Consider the following 27,432-nt stretch of genomic DNA (forward strand, 5'->3'; position numbering starts at 1 on the left):
TCTTTGTCACAGGGTAGTAGGTTTTCCTTGGTTGTCTGAATAAGTTAGCTAATATCTGCCATGCAGTGAACAGTTGGGTAAGTGTGACATCCAGCTACATGTCTGTGAGCTTTTATGCCTTTTCGTTTATCCTCACCTGAAGATATTTTTTCCATGGATTTTTAGAGAGTGGAAGGGAGGGGGAGAGGCAGAAAAAAATATTGATGTGAGCGAGACACATCTACTGGTTGCCTCCTGCACTCACCCAGACTGGGGCTGGAGGATCGAGCCTGCAACTAAGGTGTGTGCTCTTGACCTGAATCAAACCTCAGATCCTTCAGTCTGCAGGCCAATGCTCTAACCACTGAGCTAAACCAGTGAGGGCGGATGACTATGGACCTGTGATAGATGTCATATCTAGAAATAAAGTAAAAATTTGTTTCTTTACATTTACATGATTGATGACTTATGAGTTTTATGTTTTGAAAAAGCAATTAGAAAATTCCAAGTATTTTGAAAAGCAAAGTGAAAGTTATTAGTAATACACCACTTATTTTTATATGGTTTAGTATTTTCTTGTTAGTCATTTTTTGGTCTAATAGCAACATTAAAAAACTAAAATTAAGGCAAATGACTAAAAGAAAAATTTATTATATTTATGTCTAGTTAGATTATTTAGGATAGGTGAAAAACAAATTGCCATAATTTTTAACCATCTATGAAATGGTTTGTGACTAAGCAATATTGAATAAAATGTTTACAATAGTATTATCACATTTTGAAATATTCCGTTTAACTTTAAATATTTTCCTGATCAGCAAATGGAGAGGAGTGTTAAAAGGAGCAGTAGTTTTATTGTTATAAAATACCTCTAGTTCTGAAGGTGTTGATGGTATAGTGGTGAGCATAGCTGCCTTCCAAGATACCTCTAGTTCTAATTAATTGACCTTGAATGATTAACTGACCTCTGCTGATTTTATTTATTTTAACAATTTTTAAATTATAGTTGACATACAATATTGTATTAATTTCAGATATGCAACATAGTGGTTGGACGCTTATATACCTTACAAAGTTATTGCCACAATATGACTAGCACCCACCTGGCACCCTACACAATCATTATGATATTATTGACCATATTCCCTATGCCAGTGATGGTGAACCTTTAGAGCTCGGTGTGTCAGCATTTTGCAAAACCCTAACTTAACTCTGGTGCCATGTCACATATAGAAATTTTTTGATATTTGCAACCATAGTAAAACAAAGATTTATATTTTTGATATTTATTTTATATATTTAAATGCCATTTAACAAAGAAAAATCAACCAAAAAATGAGTTCGCGTGTCACCTCTGACACGGGCATCATAGGTTCGCCATCCCTGCTCTATGCTATGGTTTACATCTCTGTGACTTATTTTATAATTGGCAGTTTGTACTTAATCCCTTCACATTTTCCACCCATTTTCTACCCACCTCCCATCTGACAACCATCAGTTTGTTCTTTGTGCATCTATTTCTCTTGTTTATTCATTGTTTTTTATTTTAGATTCCACATATATGTGAAATCATGTATTTGTCTTTCTCAGTCTGACTTATTTAGCATAATACCCTCTAGGTCAGTGGTTAGCAAACTGTGGCTTGCGAGCCACATGCGGCTCTTTGGCCCCTTGAGTGTGGCTCTTCCACAAAATACCACATGTGGGCGCGCATGTACAGTGTGATTAAAACTTCGTGGCCCATGCGCAGAAGTTGGTATTTTGTGGAAGAGCCACACTCAAGGGGCCAAAGAGCCGCATGTGGCTCATGAGCTGCAGTTTGCCGACCACTGCTCTAGGTTCATCCATGATGTTGCAAATGGAAAGATTTTATTCTTTTTATGGCTGAATAGTATTCTATTGTGTATACCACATTTTTTTATCCATTTATCTGTGGATGGAAACTTAGGTTTGCCTCCATATCTTGGCTATTGTAAATAATTCTGCAGTGAACATAGGGTGTTTGGGACTTTTTCAGATAAACACCCAGAATTGGGTTTGCTGGGTCATATGGTAGTCCTATTTTTAAATTTTGGAGGCTTTTTCATAATCCGTGCACTGGACCTCTAGTAATTAATAAATGATAATAGAAGTATAAGCTGTGTTTTGCATACTCACAACTATGAACTTACTTTTGTTCACCCTGTATTTGTGCTGATTGCCCCTTATTGGATACATCATTTGTAAATATCTTCTTCCATTCGGTAGGGTTCATTTTTGTTTAGTCAATGGTTTTCTTCACAGTGCAAAAGCTTTTTAGTTTGATGTAGTCCCCCAATTGTTTATTTTCACTTTGTTGCATTTACCCTAGAGGCATATCCAAAAATATATTCCTACGACCAATATCAAATAGTTTATAATCTATGTTTTTCTAAGACTTTTATGGTTTCAGGCCTTATATTTAAGTCTTTAATCCATTTCAAGTTTATATTGTGTATGGTGTAAGAAGGCAGTCTAAATTTTTTTGCATGTATCTGTTTAGTTTTCCCTCACCATTTACTGAAGAGATTGCCTTTACCCAATTGTATTTTCTTACTTCCTTTATCATAGATTAATTTACCATATAAGCATGGTTTTATTTCTGGGCCCTCTATTTTACTCCATTGATCTATGTACCATACTGTTTGATTATAATAGTTTGTAGCATAGATTGAAATCAGGGAGTGTTATACCTCCAACTTTGTTCTTTCTCAATAGCTTTGGTTATTCAGGGTCTTTTTTGGTTCCATATATTTTTAGGATTATTCTAATTTTGTGAAAAATGCCATTTACATTTTGGTAGGGATTGCATTGCATTGAATCTGTAGATTGCTTTGGGTAAATATTCTTCCAATTTATGAACACAGTATATCCTTCCAGTTATCTGTTTTCCTCCTCAGTTTATTTCATTATGTCTTATAGTTTTCAGAGAAGAGGTCTTTTACCTCCTTAGTTAAATTTATTCTCGGGTATATTATTCTTTTAAAAAATACATTTGATTTCATAGAGGGAGAGAAAGATAAAAACATCAGTGATGGAGAGTCACTGATCTGCTGCCTCCTGCATGCCCCCTCCTGGGGATCGTGCCCACAACCCTGGGCATGTGCCCATGTGCCCTGACAGGGAATCTAACCATGACCTCCTGGTTCACAGGTCAATGCTCAACCACTGAGCCACACCAGCTGGGCTATGATTCTTTTTGATGCAATTGTAAATGGGATTATTTTCTTAATTTCTCTTTCTGATCATTTGTTATTAGTATATGAAAATACAACAGATTTATGAATATTAATTTATATCCTACAACTTTACTAGAGTTATAAATAGTTTTTTAGTGGAATCTTTAGGGTTTTCTATATATAGTATCATTCTATCTCAAATAGGGACTTTTACTTATTACTTTACAAGTTGGATGTCTTTTATTTCCTTTGCTTATCTGATTGCTGTGCCTAGGACTTTCAATACAATGTTCAATACAAGTGGTGAGAATAGGTATTCTTGTTTTTAGAGTTTTCTGAGTATGGCCATTTTCTTTATCCTTACCTAAATATTTATATGAAATAGATATTATTTTACCAAAATTACATATGAAAAATAGAGGTTCAATGATGTTAAATAAATTACCTATGGTTAGCCATCTTGTAAAGTCTATAAAAGCCATTTTATGTATAACTAAGATCAGGCTACTTTATTGCCTATTAAGGTATATACCAATTCTCTTAGTGTGTTTCCCACTATTGTCAGAGAGGGTGGTAAATCAGATAAACATAATAGTTTATGATAAAATACACACACACACATACACACACACACACACACACATACACACAAGGTTTTCCATTTTCTAGACCTGAAGATAAATTTCATTTCCTTATTTTGTTTAGCAATTTAAGGTTCCAGAGTTAATCAAGCATCTCACAAATTAAATCAATTCATTCACTCTTCTGTAGTTTTTTTTAAAAATTCCCTTTCCCTTAAAAAATGGCTTTATTGATTTTAGAGAGGAAGGGAGGGAGAGAAACACCGATGAGAGAAAACATAAATTGGTTGCCTTCTACATGACTACCACTGGGGATTGAACCCACAACCCGGGCATTGAACCAGGATTTGAACCCGTGACCTCTTGGTGCATGGGTTGACACTCAACCACTGAGACATACTGGTCAGGTTGTAGTATTCTTATATGTAAACAAATAAAGCAATAATCCACATTTCAAATATCAAAAGTAATCTTATACTGTAATATACAACTAAACTTTAAAATAAGAATAGAGTTGTCTCAAAGTTAATCATATTCAAAGTGGACTGGCTGATTTCAATTCTCACCTTGGTATTGAAAGTGCCAGGCAACCTGCATAACTGCAGAATCTATTACAATCTGAGGGCTTACAAATTCTGTATTTGTTTCAAATGTCCTGTTTTCCATAAGTAGGCATTTGTCTTCACCTATTTTATAGGAATGGTTAATGTAAGTTGCTTGCATTTAATGTTGCCACTTCTGAAGAGCATATCTACTATTCCATAGTAGTTATGAAAAAATCTGAGAATTTAAGATTATGTCAACTAAGAATGATAGAGGTGATCTTTAAGAAAAAAAATCTTTGCATAAGAATACTTTGAATGAATTATACAGTATTAATAAAACTTTAAGGGACTAGGATGGTTTCTGAGGTATAAAAAATAAAAGATTGTTGGGGTACAAGAAAAAAGAACTGGCATGTTGGGTATTCCTACTAAATGGGATATTTTTGTGGAATCTTTACAACTCAGAATATACTGTGGTTTGAGAGAGGGAGGGTAGCACGTCACTATTTATTTACAATAATATTGCCTCATTCCAACTAATACATCATTCTTGATATAACATGTTCTTTTTTTACTTAAATCCCTTCATGGATTTAATCAGATATGATAACGTAGTTATTTTTCTTCAAATATTGGAGAAAGCGAGCTCTGCTTTAAAAGCAAAACAAAGATATAATCTATGTTGCAATACTTTAATTTTCTATTTTTTTTTGTCTCTCCTCTAGAAGAACTTGAGTTTATTAACCAATAAATATTTTTCATGGAATTTAAAAGGTTTTAATAAGTTATTTTATAGTTTACGAAAAACAAATAATTGTTTATACCAAGGATTGGCCTCAGTTAATCAGTTGATAGTTATTGTACTTGACATTTTGTGGGTGATCTAAAAGTTTCTTGACCTACAGAAGGCTGGGTAGATGAAGCATGTGGCAAAAATGGAGAATGAAGTGATAAAAACAGAGTGAGCCTCAGACAGGAGAGTTCAGAGAACTGGAAGACTGATATGTGTTTACCCTAGAAATGGGGTTGACTCAGAGCTTTAAGGATAAGATTTAGAAAGCTGGGAAGTGATTAGTCAAGGTGAAAGGAAGTATCTGAATAAGGTACTGCTATTGAGTGACTATGTCACATGAAAGAGAAGTGATTATATCATCCCTGAGTAGAGCAAAGGTCACATGATGGAAAGTAAGGTTGGAAAGGTGTGTTAACTGAAATTTGGTGGATGAAGAAAGCAAGGAAGTATACTAAGTTTTGGATTTTACTATTAAAGACAATAAAGAGCCTTTGTCAGTTCTTGAGGGATGAAGAAGAGAAAGAATTAAAGATGGCCTCAAGTTAGAGTATGTAGTTTTGTGGAGAATAATCTTAATTTTGATAGTGTATTGCAGCATCCAAGTTTAGAGGCCACTCACAGATGCTGCCTATAGAGAAAAGTCTTTAATGTCTCCTCTTATGTTACATAGTTTTGTAAGTGAATTGGTTATTCTTATAAGCAGTTTACTGCACACTTACTGAGTGATTCTTGGATTATTGGAACTGTTAAAAGAACTCAGAATTTTGCAAAACAGACACACAGAAGCAGTATCTAGATAAGGCATATCGAAATATATAAAACTATCCATCTTTGTTCATCAACAAACCTACTTCTTCAAGACTGAGTTTAAATATTACTTTCTCCTTTAGTAATTATGAAATAACCCAGAGAGAAATTACCAGTTTCCATGAATTTCTTAAATCTATTATATTTTTTATTGTATAATTTTAATGGTCTTTAGCGTCTTGTGTTTTTTCTCTGAACTTTATTGGGTTTAATATTTAAGATATACTCTGTCGTTATTAACTTAATAGGTGTATGTGTCATTTAGATTATGAGGACTTTGAGGGTAAATTTAGGGCAAAAGCAAGAGATGGTATTTAACGAATCTGCAATTCTTGGTATATTGTAGAAAGTGATATTTATAATGAATAAAATAATATTTCTTCATTTTTCACAAGTACTACTGTGTTGCCATAATTAATATTCACAATAATTACTACTTTTTAAAGATGGGCTAACATGGAGAGTAATGAATTTTCTTTTGTTCAAATGGTTATGCTTTTAAAGTTAGAAAAAATAACAACACACCTTAGGAGAAAAACTCTCTGCTCTGTGTGAATATGCATGTATACTCCCTGATAGTATATGCTTAATACTTGATGATATATGATATTTTGGGTATAAAATATGTTACACTCTTTGAAAAATAAACAGTGAGCTACAGAAACAGGCAGGGAAATGCTCAAGATAAGAGGCCAAAATGAGTAGAGCATATAGATAGGTCTTGTAAAAGACAGTCAATCTCAGGAAAGAATGTACACTTAATACAGTATAGGAGACCTGTAGATATTGTTCACAAATTAAGTGTGTTAGTGGAATGTAAAGGCTGTATGTGTTAATGGGAAGAGAAGAGAACATCTCAGATATGATAGCAATAAGTCAATACTCAAGACAACAATTTAAATTACTTGTTTACACAAATGAGATTTAGCATTGCAGGTAATATAAAAAGTTATTTATTCCCAAACTATTTTTAAGTTACAATAGTTTAAGCATCGAATAATCTGTATTAGTCTAACAGTCTTTGAACTCAGAATATACATGAAATGTATAATATATTATCTAAGGTCCTCAGAACTTGGGATATGTTTCTAAATGAAACCATATGTGGGCAGCTGTCTCAGAGTTATGAGAGGACTTGTCTGGAATTTGCATCTTCTTTGCTTAACGTTTCCCTGGTGCATATATCATGCTTGCACATGTAAGTGTCCTCTCTGAGGCTATGTGAAGGAAAACAATAGAAGAGGAAGCTGATATTTCCTGAAGATGCACTACGGGTGATGGGTCTAAGTTAGACATTTCATATTCTCTATCTCACATCGCATGTTAATCTTCATAATAAACCTGTAATATTGGTGGTGTTATCCCCATCTTATAAGTGAAGAAACCAAGGCTTGCACAGGTGATGAAATGTGCCTAAAGTTACCCCACTAGTAAGTGGCAAAGCTGGTATTCAATGCCGAGCCCAAGCTCTCTCCACTGCATCGCCCTGGCCTCACTCATGAAATGGCAACTGGCTGAAACAAATTCAAATCATTGTTTATCTATGTCTTTACAGAGATTTTAGTCATTTTGTTTTGTAATAAATATATTGGAAGGCTGATGGTAAAGAGATACATCTTCCAGATTGATGCAAAAACCAAGCCAGAACCGAATTGCACTTTAAAAACACATTTTCAGCTTTCTCTATTACAGTTTTCTGCGTCAATAGATCACTGCACTATTTTAAACATCCCAAACATACTTTGCAGCGTGAAAAAGCATATGGGGTTAAAAATAGAAGAGCTGGTGACTATACAAAACTGAGAGCAAGTTTTGTTGGATTATGTGTGATATCAGGAGTTAACCTCAGATAGTCTTAAATCTTAAAAGATCTAAAAGCATTTATATGCCAGAAAAGTGCTTGGTATATTGCAGACAATATTTTTAATAGAATAAAGGGATAATTTATATCAACGTTAACCCAGGGTGGACTGGCAACTTTAAATTCTGTCTAATTAGAAATATCAAAGCAATGAGGTTTTGATTGCTTTATGTTATATACGTCTTGCAGATAAATTTAAATTAAGATAAAATGAATCAAGTGCATTCGTATTTGTCTTCTAGTGTTCAGCTTCTTGTGGTAAAGGTTTAAAGTACCGTGAGGTGCTTTGTATTGACCAAGTTCAAGGGAAATTAGAAGAAAAATACTGCAGTCATCTCCAGAAACCTCGAACTCACAAAGCTTGTAGATCTGGCAGGTGCCCTTCATGGAAAGCCAAAAGATGGAAGGAGGTATGTGATGTATTTTTATAATTATATAAATTTAAAGAGAATATCTTTGCATTTAAAGAGAATATCTTAACTTATTCCATAAGCTTTCAATAACCTTGAAAGTTTTACTTCACCAAAATGTGCTTTTTTTCTGTTATACATTTTTTGTACTAATCTCTGAATTAATTTTGTACAGTGTTAACCACATTTGCTAAGTCTCTAGTTAAATAACAAATGAGTCATTTAATTTTTGTATGGAAGTAAACTTTATAAGAAATCCTATTATTGAATACTAGGGCGGTTACTAAGGATCGTAATATTGTTCCAGGTATCTAAACAGTAAATACATAAGATGAGGTATTTAGTAACTGCCTTGTTCCCACACCAAAGTCTTGGGTTTGAGCTAATGTTGAATCTTGGAAAAGGGAATGTTAAGTTCCAGAAGGAATTTTAACTGGAGGTTGAAAGTTAAGTGACAGAACTGGGTGCCCAGCCCTAACTAAGACTAGAATGCACACACACTTGGAAAAAGCTCAGCAAAAAGGAAGCTGGTACGTAGGTGGCATCCAGGCTGAGAACTCAGTTTATAAAATAAGGATGATCGATACCTGCCCTGGCAAACTCAGGGAAGTAAGCTCAACAATCTAAATTGGGGGAGGCAGACCTTTCAGCATGGTTATCAAGTAAAGACCAACTTGGGAAAGGTAATAGTCAAGGCCATGAATGAAGTCAGAAACTTTAACTAGAACAACTGTCGGAGGCCTGATTCCAATGAGTTTGGGCTTCCAACTCAGCCTCTGGCTGCTCTCAGGGGTACCTCAGGGTGCCTACCCATTCCTTAAAGGTCCTAGTCCTGCTACAGGAAAAAGAAACCAATTTTCTGCTGATGGAGCTTCCTTGTCTCTGTCTGATGTTGGAACTATGTTTATTAGAAAAGTAGGGGTTCCCCTGGACTTCTATGTCATCATATACTCCGTGGGTTCAGAGCCTTGGTGCAGGGCGCCGGGCTGTGTGTGCTGCGGTGCCAAAGTGTTGTCACTGAATAAAAAAGCCCCCAAATGCAGCGAGCATCCCAGGCTCCTTTGAAGGAGAGGCAGCCTCAGTCACTGAGAAGTGAGGTTAATGGTTGACTGAAAAGTATGGGCAGACGCACCTCCGTTTTTTAATCCCCCAGAGCATACATACATTCTCAAGCATTTGCTTCTACATGTAACTTTAGTAAAGGAAATAGCCCAGCTTGGGGCAGATACCTCCCAATTTGGACATCAGGCAGGAGCTGCTGGGGGATGAGAGCGGAAGTGAGAGAGACTTTTTGCTGCTTCTTCCCCACCAGCATTCCTGTGGATCTCCCAGATTCTGCAGCTGCTGGGGTTGGTACTCAGGAGGGACCCTTTCTGACTCTTGACCTCCAACCCCGCAACAATGAATAGATCGTCAGTTCTAACACATTGGCCTTGGCCTACATCAAGTATGACATTCTGTAGGATTCCCTAAAGAAACGTATTTGAGGGGTTTCTAAGATACAGCTAGGAATATTCAGAGACCACAGAACACGGATGGTCTTGTACAGACCCTGCTTTCTTCTCTTTGAGTTGGTTTTCCTCGCCACAGAAATTAGCTTCAGACGCCCACACAGTCCCCACATCTCTCCCAGAAACAAATGACCACTTGTGAAGCCGCTGGCTTTTGATTTATGCTATAAAAAGCACCCACATGAAGTTCATTAGCAATTGCAGGCTGTCATTGCACTGCATATAATAATGTCCAACAGAAGTGTAATTTCAGAGGTAGTTAGGAGATAATCACTGGTTGCTACTTGGTTCTGACTGCATAAATTGTAACAGAGCTTTAATACAATCGCTCACTATAAAATAATCTTATTTTATTACTATTTTACATTATATCTCAAATGGAGAGACTCATTTGGCCAATGGTGACCAAACATGTGCTCAAATGAGTTTTGATGTAACACCTTCATTCAGGGATTGATATCATATTTTAATGAAAGGATTTAGTAATGCACTTTAATGACTGCTGCTAAACAGGAACAAACATTGCTACACAGGGCCGTTTGTCCTCTGGGTCCAGATGTATACCTTTAGAGGCAAATTAAATACTACAATTCTTAAAAAAACAACAACACACACAACATATTACCCTTCCCCCCTTTCTGGAACCAAAAAGATTTTCCCCCACTTAATTTTATCTATTTGGGAATACCAGCTTCGCTTGTAAATTCAAGTGTTTAAGGCTAAAATGGTACTAGATCATGCTTCATCTACTTAGTTCAGTGCCATCTAATGTAATCTTTTTAACTGAATTGATTAGGGTGACATTGGTTAATAAAATTATATAGGTTTCAGGTGTATAGTATGGTGATGCAAAGTTCACCACCCCAAGTTATGTTTCTTTCCATCCCCATTATCCCCCTCCTACTTCCCCTCACCCCCATTTTCCTCTGGTAATCACCATACTTTTGTCTGTCTATGAGGTTTTTTTTTTTTTTCCATCCAATGTAATGTTTTTATGTAAAAAAAACAAAAAGCAATCCAGAATTCTTACCTTCCCTTGATTATGGCAAACCTGCTGGAAATCTATAAAGATATATGAAAAAATCTCACTGACGACCTAACAAATACCCTACTGAATCTATAGCCACATGACATCAGCCACTTACCTGGGTCCCCTTCTGAGACCCATCATTGTCTTTCTAGTATTTTAAGATCAGAGCTGGAACCAAAATCTCACAAATCTACTGGCCGGTGCACTTCTTTCCCAAAGCCCCTCATTTGAAAAAAAGAAAAAACACAAAAATAACCTACATGCTAAATGCTAGCATGTGTAAGTGATTTTGTATTTCTGTAATTTCATATTTTCTATATTTCCAACATATATAAATTCCTACATTTCAAAATTTTCTGATGTATAGATAGTATGTATCTTGTAGTCTAAACAGATAATAAATATTACTTAAGGCCCATATCCCCTGACCAAGAGCTTGGAAACTTTCATCTCTACAACTGGGTTTAGTGTTGTTACCAGTGAAAACAGGCAGCAGTGGAGGATGGGGAGGATGTGTGTTTGCTCAGGGGCTGGGTGAATGAACCATACCGCTCCGCTCCGTCATTTCTGGCTAGTGCCAACAATTCTGTTTTTGCATTTCTACGCTGCCTGTAACTTATCATCTTGATTGAAACTTAAGATGGCCTTTCTTTGACTGGGCAGAGATGACTAACACTGTTTAGCTTGAGGCATGGCTCAAGAAACTGTTCAAGGCAGAAATCAGAAAGAGGAAAAAATGGGACTAAGAATGGAGCAGAAAGGGACAATCATTTCCTTACATTGTGTGAGAGACTTCTGTGTTTCTCATAACCTAGGTATCATTGCATTCATTATGCAGATGAGGAAAATACAGCTTAAGAGGTTAACTAGATTGTGCAGGTCACCAGCCAGGAAATGCAAGGCGGGGGGTGGGGGGGCATTTAAACACAGGCCTATTTGAACTTTCCTTACTGTAGTTGCTGTCATAATTATTAAATTATTATCAATATACATAAGTCATTCTTTTTTAAAAAAAATATATTTTATTGATTTTTTACAGAGAGGAAGGGAGAGGGATAGAGAGTTAGAAACATCGATTAGAGAGAAACATCGATCAGCTGCCTCCTGCACACCCCCTACTGGGGATGTGCCTGCAACCAAGGTACATGCCCTTGTCCGGAATCAAACCTGGGACCCTTGAGTCTGAAGACTGACTCTCTATCCACTGAGCCAAACCAGTTAGGGCAAGTTATTCTTTATTTCTTTGGCAACATATTGCCCCTCTCACAAGGGCACCTGAAGTCAACAAGTGCAGACTGTTACCGCATTCAACAGAAATTTTATTTCTGTGCTGACTTCATTGCATGCTTATTTATATTAAAAGTCTGTATTTGTTCTGTTGGTGAGGAGGAAAGATTCCAGAAGTGGGTAAAAGTTCAAAGACTATTTCAGCTCCATATAAGTGAGTATTTGCTAACATTAGAATTATCCAAAAATCAATTAACAGCATTCATGATATTTTGAACATACCCAGGCTGAGGCTATAGAATTATGTGTGGTTTTGATGGTCATTTATTCACTATAAGTATAAAAGGGATTTCAGAATTGAAGGGAAATTGGGATTAGATATTCCTAGAGTCTTTTCTAACTCAAAATGCTCTACTACTGCTACATTATTGATCCATTTAAAATAAGCCATAGTTACAAATAACCAACTATAATAAACCAAAATCTTATTACATTAATAAGAAATAATTATGTATCAAGAGCAAATATTTACATTTTTAAGTAACTTTATTAAACAGAGTGAGTCAGCCTCAATGAGCCTGTTTTTGCAATGCATGTTCTAACATCTCTTTACCTCTGCTCTGAACCTGTGGATGGGATAAAATTCACCTTCTCTACTCCACTGTCAAGTATTTAAAGTGCTAGAATTTGCAATGTTACAGTATATTTGTGTATTAATAGGATAGTTGGCTGATTTTTCCTGTCTGAATTTAATTATACAGTGTTGGTGATTTAGTGCATTCCCATCAATTATTTGTGTTATACTTGTAACAATAGCCTCACACTGGCTTCATATGTGTTGCCTAAATTTTAAAAAAAGAAAATTTAAAATGCTTATAAATATAAAGTTTTACAAAGCTACTGAGTAAGGGTGCATATTTTGGGGTTAGAGATGTACCTTGGGAGGTTCTTCTAGTAAGTGACTTAAGAGTGGGTGATCATATCTTCCAGCATGACTGCAGGGGAAATGGGCTGGGCAAAGGCAGGAAGTTGTGTTTTGGAAATGTTGAATTTGAGGTGCCTTTTACATATCCATATAGAAAATACATGAAAATTCTGGTAAATACATAAAAACTTTTTGTAAACATATCTATAATAACAAAAGGGAAATATGCTAATTAGACCATACAGCCGAACGACCTTATGGACGTCCTTCCAGACGACCTTCTGGATGAAGTCACGGCTGCGAGGGCTGAGGCAATCTGCTGCCGAGCCCCTTGCACAAATTTCGTGCATCGGGCCTCCAGTGAACATATAAATGTAAAGTTCAATATTATGATCAGGGTGGAAGAGAACAGCCTTAGAAATTACTGGTGCGTAGAAGAAATTGCTCAGAGTGAGCTCAGCTTGTATAGAGGCGAGTTATGAACAGAATCTTGAAATATGCTGATGTTTCAGGGCTGAACAGAGAAAACAGTCAGTTAAGAACTTTGAGAAGGTGCAATCTCAGAAGAGGAGAGAGAGCTCTGGGACCAGAGGGATTTTAATCCCAGAAGCCAACTTGGCTCATGGCTCTGCAGAAAGTGGTCAGTGGCACTGAAAATGTCAGGGAGAGTAAGAAAAGGTTTGAAAAGTTCTTATTGGGCTTGGCAATTAGGGTTACTGATGCGATCAGGCTAGGCAGTATTTCATGTAAGCCGTAAGTTATCTGTTCAAATCTTAAATTGCATCAATTCACTCTTTTATACTCTTATCTCCAAAAAACAAAAAACAAACAACAAAAAAACACCCTGAAAAACAAATGTTATTTGTTTATTCCAAGCAGTAGTCCATTTTGTTTCCTTTCAGGGAAGTGGACCACCAATAGCAGTTATCCATGGTCTCCAGGGGGTTTTCTAAATGAATGCTGTGATAGAAGGGGCAATAAATCATTGTGGTTTGTTGAATTATAGAAAATTATATTGTCTGATAGGACTTATTGCTAAGCTGTGTTTTGTGAATTATTTTTTCCAGGTTTTTGTTTTTTTCAGGTTTAGAGGCAGGAAGTTTTCCAAATGTAATTTCCATTTCTGAAATTATCTCTGGAAAAATGTTTGCAGGAGTCTTATTTTGTAGACTAATCATTTTCACAAGAGGTTCAGATAAGCTAACCTATATACAGATATTTTAGTCTACTTGATATGGTGCCTCGCACAAAGCACACATTACGTTACTACTGCCTCCATAGAAAGGAGATGTATGTTGTTTGTGAAAAGATTCAATGAGTTGGCACAATTTACCTGCCTAAGCATAAAATGAAAGTAGGCATGCATCATATTCTCCATAGGTTAAAAATTACACATTATCTTTCAAGTCTGTTTCTGCTTATACACACAAGATAGAAAACAATTATAAAGAGCCTTTAGAATAAAAATGCTGCACAGTCTGTGAGAGGAATTTGAGTCTACCAGGTGAGCTAAATCCTTAGCTTTTGTGGGATTTTAATGTTCATTCATAGTAAAACAATATTCTGCAGATATATATTTACTGTTGTGGGAAAATTTACTTACTCTGGAACCCCTACAGATATAGAGAATTTAATGAAGAACCTGTTGTTTTTTTACCCTTATAATTACTCAGTCCCCCAATTTATCACTCAGTGTGACTTTCAGTCCCTTCTGGAATAACAAGGTGTAGCTATAAAAAAATCCAAACTCACAAATTAAATATCACTGGAAACTCTCAATACTTTATTAATGTTGGCATCCCAGTGTGGCTGTGGCCGAGCTCTGTTGTCATATAAACTGGCATACTAGAGCTGAAAGAGCCCTGAGCTATTGCCAGGTCTGTCCCTATCCGCTGGGGGCAGCCCAGTGAGAGCTCAAAGTCTGGGAAAGAACTGAGCTTGCACCTGCTTCATCAATAACCAGAGGCGGCAACTCAGGCAAGTGACTTGACACCTCCGTGTCTACAGCCCTCAGCCCGGGTACCTCCATCGTAGAGCTATTGCCAGGAATAAGTGTTCTATGAAATTTTACAAATAACACAAAATCTTCATTGTAGAGGTAAGGAAAATAAGGCCAGGAGTGGTAATGACAAGTTTGTCTCAGTTTATGTTTATGCAGCCAGGTTCTCAAATCCTGTCCATTGAAATACCATATAATCATGAACCACCAAATTAGCAAATTATTGGATCCCCAAAGTGGAGAAGGTACTGCAGCTATAAAGATGAATATAATACAATATTGAAAATGATAATTTTCTTTCGGGGAGTTTATGTAGATGCAGACAGTATAAGGAATTACGTGATGTGAAAAAACAATGTAGATTAGTTTCATGTGATTTTATAGATATTAAGTACATTTAAGTCAGAAGAGAGTGTGATCAGTTGGGCTGGAGTGTCTTGTAGAACATGTCATAGTTTCCGGAAGACTTGAATAGATATTGCAAAATAAAATCTACTAGTATTTGCTCATTTATATAGATGTTTCACACCAGACAGTCTTGAACATACTTACTGCATGTATTTTCTGTCTAATACATGATATAACATCAAGCTGTGTTTAAATGAAACAAGAAAATATGTCATGACACCATTTTGCTTTTTTTTTTACATAGTTTAATGTTTGTTAGTGAATTTTCAAGTCGTTTGGGCTTCTTTGTAGTGCTCTGTGACCTGTGGCCCTGGAGTGGAGCAAAGGGACGTGTACTGCCGACTGAGAGGCGTTGGTCCGGTGGCCGAAGAAATGTGTGACCGGTCCACTCGGCCTCATTCGCAGAGGCAGTGCTGGCGCCAGGACTGCATACAGTCCCAGTGGGTGGCAGGAGAGTGGTCGGATGTGAGTATTGACCAGTCAGGTTTTAAAGACACTGCATACAGGCATGTTACTCATTTCGTCCTTGTATTTCTAGTGTTTAACATCATGTAAAATGAAGGAGACGCATCGGCAAGTGCAGTGCATTGACGCACAAAACATTCAAGTGAATGAAAGTTTCTGTGACCCTTCAACCAGACCTCTTTCCATCAAAAAGTGCAAGAACCTTCCCTGCAAGTACATTGTGGTAACAGGAGACTCATCTCAGGTAAGCCAAAGAATTTTGTTCCTGGTAAAAACACCTGAGTCTAACATTTGACACAACTGAAACGGAGTCTAAATTGAAATATGGGGGCAGGTAACAGTATCCGTATTAATCTAAAGAATAAAGCCACCTACAGTTGGGTGATGCAAATGGAATAAGAGAAATATGGATATTAAACTTAGCGCAGTTCCAGTGTCAGTTAGTTCCTACTTGAAATCAACTACTAGGAACTTGCCCTGTAGAGTTGCCTTTCTTTCTTCCTTTCTTTTCTTTTCTTTTCTTTTCTTTTCTTTTCTTTTCTTTTCTTTTCTTTTCTTTTTTCTTTTCTCTTCTCGTCTCTTCTTTCTCTTCCTTTCTTTCTTTCTTTCTTTCTTTCTTTCTTTCTTTCTTTCTTTCTTTCTTTCTTTGTTTTTCCTTTCTTTTCTTTTTTTAAATTTAAATTCTTTATTGTTTAAAGTATTAAATAAGTCCCCTTTTCCCCCAATCACCTCTCCCCAGACACCCCCACCCCCAGCAATGCCCTCACCACCCCCCTCCCCAATCTGTGTCTATTGGTTATGCTCATATGCATGCATTCAAATCGCATACAAATCCTTTGGTTGATCTCTTACCCCTCACCCCCTGCCTTCTACACTGCTGTAAAAAAAATAAAAAAGGAATTCTTACCATTTGCAACAGCATGCATGGACCTGGAGGGCATTATGCTAAGTTAAATAAGCCAGTCAGAAAATGATAAATATCACATGATCTCACTCATTTGTGGAATATAATGAACAACATAAACTGATGAACAAAAATAGAACCAGAGTCATAGAAGCATTGAACAGACTGTCCAACCTATGAGGGAAGGTGGAAGAGTTGCCTGCATTTTATTTTTATTTTTTTAAAAAAACATATTTTATTGATTTTTTTACAGAGAGGAAGGGAGAGGGATAGAGAGTTAGAAACATCGATCAGCTGCCTCCTGCACACCCCATACCGGGGATGTGCCCATAACCAAGGTACATGCTCTTGCCCAGAATTGAACCCTGGACCCTTGAGTCCGCAGGCCAATGCTCCATCCACTGAGCCAAACCAGTCAGGACTTGCCTGCTTTTTAAAAACAGCTTTTAAAAAAATTGTTGACACTATTATAGATGTCCCCTTCTCCCCTTTCTCCTCCTCAAGCCAGCCCTCACCCCCATCCCAGCCTTCATCCCATTGTTGTCTGTGTCTATGAGCTATGCTTATAGGCATCAAAACAGCTTTATTATGGTATAAATGATAAATAATAAGCTGCATATATTTAAAGTGTCCAGCTTGGTAAGTTTTGATGTATGAATACAGCTACACCCATAGAGCCATTACCATATTTAAAATAAACAGCATCTCCATCACTACCCAAAATTTCCTTGTTTTGTTTTGCAATTCCTCCCTCCTCTCCTCCTCTCCCTTCCCCATCCCACAGGTAACCTAATCTTGTTTTCATTGAAATTATCCATTAACATATTAATTTACATTCTTGAGTTTTATATAAATGGAAGCATACAGCATGTACTGTTTTTGTCTAATGCCTCATAAGTATTTGGAGGTTCAGTCAGGTTGTACGTATCAATAATTCATTTCATTTTGTTACTGAATATTTCACTGTATGGATAGCACTATGTCCATTAACCTTTTCTTCTGTGATGTCTAATTTGCCATTATTCCCCATCAATCTATTTTTCATCTCAGATAGTATAATCTTCATCTTTAGAAATTTGATTTCAGCTTTTTTTTTTTATATCTTCCATGTCTACTTAACTTTTTGAACATACTGGACTTACTAATAATTGTTTAATGCCCTTCTCTGCTAATTCTAACATCTTTGTGTATTTATAACTTAGGGAATTTTAGTATACTCACAAGTTTGTGTAACCATTACCATGGTCTAATGCTAGAACATTTTGTCACCCATAAAAGAAACTCCATACCCATTAGAAATCACTCCACATTTCTCCTTTCCCCAACCCCAGACAGACAGGTTTTTTTACTCCCTGGATTTGCCTGTTCTGTACCTTTCATATAAATGGAATCAAACAATATGTGACCCTTTGTATCTGGCTTTTTTCACTTAGCGTGGTATTTTTAAGTTTTAGCATATATCAGTAATTCATTCCCTTTTATGAATTAATAATATTCTATTGTAGAACTATGATACATTTTGTTCATTTGTTCAGTACCTGATGGACATTTAGGTTGGCTTACTTTTTTTACTATGATGAATAATGCTGTTAACACTTGTGTACAAGTTTTTGTATGTTTTTAATTGTCTTGGGCATATAGCCAGGAGTAGAATTCCTGAATATTATGATAACTCTATGTTTAATTTTTTGAGGAAATTCCAAGCTGTTTTCCACAATTGCTGCACCATTTTGCATTCCCACCAGAAATGTAAGAGGATTCCGATTTCTCCATATCCTCATCAACACTTGTTATGGTCCATCATTTTGAATATACCCATCCTAGTGGGTATGAATGGAATCTCATTGCATATTTGAATTTCATTTCTCTAGTGACTAATAATGTTGAGCATTTTATTGTGCTTTGTAGCTATTTCTATATCTTCTTTGGAGAAATACCTATTCAAATCCTTTGCCCATTTTTAAATTGGGTGATTCATCTTTTTATTGTTGAATTGTAATTCTTTATAGACTTATGAGTCCAAGTTTTATCAGTTATATGATTTCCAAATATTTTCTCTCATTCTGTGTGGGTTGTGTTTCACTCTCTTGATAGTGCACAAACTTTCTTCATTTTGATGAAGTCAAATTTACCTGTTGTTTTGGTTGCTTGTACTTTAGGTAGTATATCTAAAAAAACTATTGACTATCTAAGGTCACAATTCATGCCTATATTTTATTCTAAGAATTTTGTAATTTTAGCTCTTACATTTAAGTCTTTGATACATTTCAAATTAAGTTTTGTATAGGATGTGAGGTGGGGTCCAACTTAATCCTTTGCATGTGGCTACCCTGTTGTTCCAATTTGATTTGTGGAAAAGAGTGGTCTTTCCTTGTTGAATTATCTTGGCATACTTGTCAAAAAATATAGGTCATATATGTATTGGTTTGTTTCTGAACTCAGTTCTATTCCCTGATCTATGTGTCTATCCTTATGTCATACCATAGTCTTGGTTATTAGAGTTTTATAGTCAGTTTTGAAATCAGGAAGTGTGAGGGGACCAACTTTGTTCTTCCCTTTCAAGATTATTTTATTATTCTGTGTTCCCTACGTTTCCTTATGAATTTAGGATCAACTTGTCATATTCTGTATAAAAGCCAGCTGGGATTTTGTTAGAGAGTGCAATGAACCCTGATCAATATGAGGAATATTGCCATCTAAAGAAGTCTTCCAAGCCATGAACATGAGATGTCTTTCCACATATTTAGGTCTTACTAATTTCTTTCAAGGCTGTTTTACAGTTTTAAGTGTATACGTGAACTTCCACTTCTTTTGTTAAATTTATTCCTAAATATTTTATTAATATTTTATGCTTCTATAAATGGAATTTTACTCAGTTTTATTCTTTGATTTCCCATTGCTAATGTAGAAATAGAATTGATTCTTATATGTTGAACACATTTATTGGACCTAATTCTTATTTGTGTGCGGATTATTGAGGACTTTCTGTACATAAATGTATATCATCTGAAAATACAGAGAATTTTAATTTCTTCCTTTAACTCTGGTTGCCTTTCACTTTTTCTTATCTAATTTTAAGGCTAGAATCTCCAGAATAATGTTGAATAGAATTGGTGAAAACATATATCATGGTCTTGTTCCTGCTTGTTAGAGGAAAGCTTTCAGTTTTAACACTTACTAGTAAATATGTTAGCTATAGATTTTTTTTTTTATAGATTCCTTTTACCAGTACTCTTCTATTCCTGTTTTGCTTAGGGCTTTATATCATGAAATGTGTTGGATTTTGTCAAATGCTTTTTCTTCATTTCTTGAGATTCTTGTGTGGTTTTTGTCTATTATTCTATTAGAATAGATGTGTTCCATTAATTCATTTTCATATATTGAAATGATCTTACATTCCTGTAATAAATCTCACTTGGTCATTATGTATAACACTTTTAATCTATGTCTGGAATTTTTGCTAGTGTTTTGGTAAGGATTTTTGCATTCATAAAATATTTTGGTCTGTTGTTTTCTTGTGATGACTGCCTGGTTTTGGTATGAGGGAAATCCTGGCTCCATAGGATGAATTAAGACGTGCTCCTTACTCTTCTTTCTTTTGCAAGAATTTTGGAAAAGTTGATGCTAGTTCTTTAAATATTTGGTGGACTTCACCAGTGAAGCCGCTGGTCCTGGGCTTTCCCTGTGTGTAGTTTTTGGATTATTAATTCAATCCCTTTACTCGTTATAGGTGTATTCAGATTCTTCCTCCTCTCCAGGGTTTATTGTTATTGCTATTTGTTTTTGCTTGTTTAGAAACTTTCCAGAATTCACTGTAAAGTCTGTATTTCCTGTCACATTCAGTCAGTGAAGTCTCTGCTTGATTTAAGTTTTCAATTAATGATTGGACAGTGATTCCCTTAGCTACCTGGAACCAATCACCTCCTTTGCCTGGGGCTTCTGTGTACATGTTTGGGTACCTTTAACACTCAGCCAGGCAGCTGACAACTCTTAGTCCTGCTTGAATGAAGCCTTGACATTGGGCCAGAGGTGAGTGTGCAGGCCCTTTCCAGATGCTTCCTGAGCATGTGTATAATCCTGGACATGTGAGCAACCCTATGCGTGTCCATGGCCTTCTGGAGTCTGTAGATATATTGAAGCTTTTCAAAGCCCTATGAACATCTCTCTTCCTTTTAAGATTTTTTTTTTAATGAGCGTATTGCTTGCCCTAACTGTGATCTACCTCTTCTGGAAGCTTCAAAGTTAAACAGTTCAACAAGTGCCCCTGGAGGGAAAAGTCTTTAAGCAGTGGGTAAGCTCCAGTTAAGTTAAATAATGACAGCCTTGTCAGTGGAGTCTTCTAGAAAACCCACCAAACAGTTCCAATAACAACAAGTCTCTGCAACAGGGTCTTTGAAAGATGCCCAACCCTGTTCTGCCCCTGTGGCTGCAGGGTTGCTGGTTCCTCCATGCTTGCGGGGCTGTTGATTTTCAAGGCAACTGTGGAGCTGGAGGCAAGAATGGGGGTAGGACAAGTTAAAACATCACAAAGCTCTCTCTTCTGAGATTTAACCTTGTTTATTGAATAAATGCTTCCTGGATTGCTGCATTTGGTGAATCTACAGAATTGTGGAAAAGTTAATTCTGACAAAGCCGGTTTTCTCATGGCTTTATGGAGAAGATAATTTTCAGAGATCCTTCCTTTGCATTTTTACTCATCCCTCTGGGTCTGTTTTGATACATGAATTTTTCTCTTTATTATGGGCTACATTTTCTTGCTTTTTGCATGATGGTTAACTTTTTTAAAAATTATTTTATTGATTTTAGAGCAGAAGAGCGAGGGAGAGAGAGATAGAAACACCAATGATGAGAGAGAATTATGGATCAGCTGCCTCCTGCACGCTCCCTACTGGGGATCAAGCAGGCAACCCAGGCATGTGCCTTTGACCGGAATTGAACCCGGGACCCTTAAGTTCACAGGCTGACGCTCTATCCACTGAGTCAAACCAGCTCAGGCTGATAGTAAAATTTATAATGTCTGACATGCAATAAAAAGTTAACTATTTTAGCTACTGGGTAATTTTTATTCCTATTCATATATTTCGACCTTGGCTCTAGAATGTACTTATTCTGTCTGGATGCAGTTTGAGCCTTTCTTATCTCACTCTTAAGCTTTGTCACATCAGACCAGTGCATTGTTTATTTAATTTATTTCCCTCTACTCTGCCAAGACCCTTCTGAGTGTTCTACTTGTTATAGAATACATGTATGTAAGATTTTCCAGTCTGGCTAGAGGGACCAGACTATATTTGGTCCCATGTGATACCAGATACAGTAATTTCTATGTCTTTTGATTGGTTCATTCTTTGGCCTCAGGTGGTGTCCTCACATGTATGTACACACTGGTCAGTACTCTGCTATTTTCTAATTAATGTCTTTTATTTCAAGTGAGAACTCTCAATATGTTTTATTTCTCCAAAGCTGCACCTATTGGGAGAAAATTTTTCATTCAATTAAGATAGTCTTAGTAGTGTAATGGGAAAAAACCAAAACAGGCACCATAACTAGACAATCTAGCCTGGATATGGATCCTTTCTATTTATTGGTACAACTCTGGGAAAGTTATGTAATGTCTCTGAACCTTTTTAAACTCATCTGCAAATGAAGCTAATGAATAGGATTGTTGTGGGTATAACATTGTATAGTGTGTGTATGTATATTTAAATATTTACTAGAGGCCCTGTGCATGAAATTTATGCACTGGATGGGGGCGGTCTCTCAGCCTGGCCTGCCCCTTCTCACAGTCCGGCAGCCCTCAGGGGATGTCCTACTGACGGGGAACAGGCCTAAGCCGCAGTCTGGCCTCGCTCTGCGGGAGGCAACTGGCCGATCAGGGGAAGGCATTGCCCCATCACCCCTTCGCTGCTCCTGCCTCTGGCCTCCCTCTGCAGGAGGTGACCCTGCGATCAGGGGAAGGTGACATCCCCATCACACCTCTGCTGCTGCCACTGCCAGCCATGAGGTTGCCTGAGCCTCACCCAGCCCTCATTGTCTGAGCCTTGGGCCCTGAAGCAGCAACAGCCATTGGCAGCTTGCCAGAGCCCCAGGCCAGCCCTGGGCAAGCAGCAGCCACCATCACATCCCCAATGCTGCAAGTCCCTGCCCACCTGCTGTGCATGCAGCCTGCTGATCAGTCATTACTATGACGGTGTCCCGACCAATTTACATATTACCCTATTATCAGATAGATATGTGCGCGCACACATACACCTGGTGAATATTAGGCCTGGTTAAGTTTAAGGATATCTTCTCCCCCTGGAAATTATTTTTCAGTGTGCTGGTAACTGTGGATTTAGTTACCGACAAAGGATTACATATTGCATTGAGATTCGGTCTACTGATAGATATAAGCTCCATCAGCTTTGGCCTATAGACTATCGAGAATGCCCTGTGCTGCCTTCACCACAGACTTACAAATGCAATCTAAGGAGCTGTTTGCACATGGCCACTTGGAAAGTTGGAAAATGGAGCAAGGTCAGTATATAATTATGAATTTAAAATCTTCTGAATGAGACTTTCTAGGTGTGGATGCCTGTGCAGCTGCATGTCTAACTCGATCCCAGAATTGTTTCATACCCCTGTTGTCTAAAAACCACTTACTTTGTCAGTTACTTATATAAATATCTTATCTCTTTTTCTATGCTTACTATAACCTACTTATATCTATTCCTCAGAAAGCCTTGCACAGTGACTTGCATTTTTAGTAGATACTTAACCAATGAATATTTTAAGTGAAGTAAATAAATCTAACATGTGAGTAATAAAAGTTACTTGCACTATAATCCATTTCCAGTTTAACGGATAGAAAGCAAGTAAATATTGCTTTCCAAGCAGCATATATAACAATGAAAACAAACTAAGTAGTCTTAAAAACCAACATTAATAATGTTTGTCAAGTATTTATAATATAATGTTGACATAACTATATGACATAAATGAAAAGAAGCCAATAACTGAGAAATAATAAATTCCTCCCATCTGTGACTGTCCAATCTATAGGGTATTTTTGTATTTGCAGTAAGTCTAGCCACTATTGTGTTCTAAAAGGACCTACTCTGAGAGGCGATATGGATTGACCGGCCTTATTACCCATTATACACTTTACCTTCAAATTTTACTCTGTTCGTAGTGCTCAGTGACTTGCGGAGTGGGGGTAATGGAGAGAAGAGTGGAATGCATGGCTGAAAACGGTGGGTCCAGTGACTTATGTTTAAAGCGTTTAAAGCCAGATGCTCAAAAGAAATGTTACGTCAATGACTGTAAGTAATGGACTTTAAAAATCTACCTAGTGTTCCTAAGAGTTTTAATTAAAATTCTGAAAATAAGTATTTGCTGTAATCATATGCTACACAAAATGAAGTGCCTATTTTTTTTGCATAATATTTGCATGATTGAGTTAAATTCATGCTGTGTTTTTAATTTGTTCATTGTTGATAAGTTGTATTCATTCATCCTTGAAGGCAAAACATTTACCAGCTGCAAAGAAATCCAAGGGGAAAACAGCATTACCAAGGATGGTGACTATTACCTTAACATTGAGGGAAGAATAATAAAGGTATTGTGAACACAGTTCCTACTCGACTTTAACACTGACCATTGACCTTGGAAAAAGTTTTCTAGGTGTTTGCATTTTCCCTTTAGGTTTATTGTGCAGATATGCACTTGGAGGACCCCAAGGAATATATATCATTGGTCAAAGGTGAAGAAGACAACTTTTCTGAAGTGTATGGTTTTAGGTATGAGATGTGTCTTTGGCTTATCAGTGCATTTTGTATGGTCCTTCAAGATTATCAGAAGTTCCAGCAGTTAGAGTGATACTTGAATAGCTTGCAGGTGGACATATTAGGGTCTAAGTTAGGTGTTGTCCATGCCTGTTTAAGCCCAAAGACTTGAGTATGAACATGTACTCACAGAGAGATAGGCTAAGAAGGATACTGTGGGTGAGCAGTGGGAGAACAGAGAAGGGGAGAATTTAAGAGCTACGTGTATTTTCATAGAAATCATATTACTTCCAGTAACAAAAGCTAAGAGAACTAGAGCTGGGTTATTTTTCCACCGGTCTTGAATTTCCCATTGATAATTTCATATGTTAACCTTGAGTGATTTTTACTTTTCTCATTTAACTTGTAGACATTGTCATATTGAAGAGGTATCTTTTACCTTCCACTTCCAAAGTTTACCTACATTGTGGGATGATAGCTGTATCTAATAATAAAAATATTCTAATGTGGTTACAGACTACAAAATCCATACGAATGTCCTTTTAATGGGAGTAGGAGGCTAGACTGTGAATGTACAAATGACTACCTGGCTGCTGGACACACAGTTTTCAGCAAAATAAGAATTGATCTCACTTCTATGCAAATTAAAAGTAAGTACTGGATCTCTTTTTGTAAAATGAAAAGCCTCCCTTTGCCAATGAAAGTCCAACAGTATGCTGGTATGTAGAATAGCTAGCGTATAGCAGACACCCTAGCATTGGGCAATAGTTACTTAAATTGATTTTTAAAGTTATTAGCCATAAACTTCCTCTTCAGTGACATGGGCTGTGGGGACCTTAGTAAAAATGTAGTGGTAATGATAGGATATACAGTGTCCTTCCAAGATATGACCCTCTACCTTCAAATTCCCCATTACATTAGGGATAAAGTTAATATCTCAACATAATTATGTAAAACTTTTTGTAGGGCTTAAAGTACCTTCAGATTACAATTTGTAAAGCATTTTTCTATAGAGTTTCTCATTTAATCTTTTTAACAATTAGTTAAGGCAGAATTGCATCACACTGTTGCAAATGATGCAATTAATTCCTATTCACAGATCCCAGACTATGGACCTGCTGCCTTTTAGGAAGCAACTTATAGTATGGTCAAGTCCAAACAGATTAATGAAACCTAATAGACACTGAGCAGCCGGCCATCCTGGAGGTTACATACCTATAGGAAAAGACAAATAAGTTAGTTTTAGAAGTTAAAACTAGATCACAATTGAATCACCAGTGCCTAGCACAGTGCATACGCCATAGCAAGAAACAATGTTTTTCGTGATAGGAATGCATGAATACATAATCTCTAAGCCACAGTCAGATGATAATGACTAGTATTAGTAGTAATAATGACTAGCATTTACTGAAAACCCACCATTACTGCCGTAGGAAAGTGCTATACTGTTATGGTTATGCTCATGAACTCTGGAGTTACACTGGGTGGAAATTCTTTGCATCCACTTACCCGTTTTGTGACCTTGGACATATCTCTTTAAATCTAAATTCCCTTAAAGTGAGTAAAACCCTCTTAGGTTTTTTTTTTCCCCTTTCTTTTTTCTCTGCTTTCTTATTTCTCCCTCCTTCTGCCACCCACCCCTTTTTTGAGGGAGGTGGGGAGATAGTGGGATTAAGAGATAATTCTTGTAAAATTCTGAGCAAATAGCCTTACATACAGTAAATGCTCTATAAATAATAATTATTATTTAATGATGTACTAGTATGTGTGTCAGGTAATTAGCATTACTGAGCACATAATGGGCACTCAGTAAGTTAGTTGCTGTTTAGTAAGATGCTGGTTTTCATTAATTTATCAAACAAACATGCATTTTGCCAGGCATTGGGCTGGGCCCTGAGGATACATTGTTCAATGTCTACATTTTTAGCTTCCTGGTCTGTCTTTTCCTTCTTCAAACTTGTGTGACAAAAACCCAGTCTTGACTAAATTACACCTTTCACCCACTCTGCACTTGCACCACACATCTTCCGGGTGGCAAATAATACACTGTCCCCATGGATGATCTCACTTTAAACATTGACTACTGAGCTCACATGGACCCTTCATGCTGCTAAGTAATCCCACTGCACTTCCCTAGTTCATCCCCTCCCCCCATCTCCTAAATGTCTCACTCACATATTCTCTTCTAGCTTCAGACATCTACAACTTCTAATACTCCTCTCTAGTCACTCATTGCCAATGATCTTGCTTCCTATCTCGCTGAGGAAATAAGAGCCCGAGGGAATTTCCTCTAGCTACCACCGCCACATCTACTAACCTACCCAAATGTTCACCTACAGACTTTGCCTTCTATCCTGGTTACTGCGGAGGAACCACTCCCACTTCTATGGAAGGCCACCCTCTCTACTTGTGTTCTAGGCTCATCACTTTGTATATATGCAAGAACATCATTTCAGCAAACTTTCTTTTCTCTCTTACATCACCAATTCTTCATCCATTTCATAAATCCAGTGAAAAATTCTTGGTTTTCATCTAACTTGATCCATCAGCGGCATTTAGCTTTCAGGACACTACACTCTCATTGTTTTGTTCTATTCTGGCCACTCTTTCTCACTATTTCTCAACTTGGCTAATTACTCTTCATCAGCCACAATACTGAGTATGAAAGAATTTCAGGACTCAGTCATTCCCTTAGGGATCTGATTCAATTTATAGATTTCAAATACTACCTATTAGATGACAGCCCCAAATATTTATCTCCAATCTGGACCCTGAATGCCAATATTACACTGCCTATTCAGCAAATCCATGTCTAATAGGCATCTCAGACTCAATGTTAATCTCAAACTGAACTTTCAATATTTCTCTTGAACCATTCCTATCCCAAATATTTACCATTTCAATAAGTAGCAACTATAATTTTCTAGTTATTCTAGCTAAAACCTAGTAACATCTTTAAATCCTCCCTTTCTCTCACACATACAAGCAATCCATCAAATTCTATCAAGTGACTCTTCAACAAACCTGCTG

At 36.8% G+C, this 27,432-nt stretch overlaps 1 protein-coding gene across 1 annotated transcript in view; it reads left to right on the forward strand.

The window, feature by feature from the left end:
* ADAMTS20 (ADAM metallopeptidase with thrombospondin type 1 motif 20) overlaps window positions 1–27,432 on the forward strand; it is a gene marked incomplete at both ends in the record, with an annotated part of 166,168 nt that overhangs the window by 127,517 nt on the left and 11,219 nt on the right. Inside the window, 8 exons of the mRNA XM_081082830.1 lie at window positions 8,006–8,173; window positions 15,565–15,738; window positions 15,812–15,982; window positions 22,955–23,155; window positions 23,811–23,940; window positions 24,142–24,236; window positions 24,323–24,417; window positions 24,919–25,052. Coding sequence (XP_080938956.1) covers window positions 8,006–8,173; window positions 15,565–15,738; window positions 15,812–15,982; window positions 22,955–23,155; window positions 23,811–23,940; window positions 24,142–24,236; window positions 24,323–24,417; window positions 24,919–25,052 — 1,168 coding nt within the window. The remainder of the gene's footprint in view (window positions 1–8,005; window positions 8,174–15,564; window positions 15,739–15,811; window positions 15,983–22,954; window positions 23,156–23,810; window positions 23,941–24,141; window positions 24,237–24,322; window positions 24,418–24,918; window positions 25,053–27,432) is intronic.

This window comes from Myotis nattereri (genome assembly GCF_964212035.1).
Source record: "Myotis nattereri genome assembly, chromosome: 2".
In the NCBI taxonomy this organism is placed as follows: domain Eukaryota; kingdom Metazoa; phylum Chordata; class Mammalia; order Chiroptera; family Vespertilionidae; genus Myotis; species Myotis nattereri.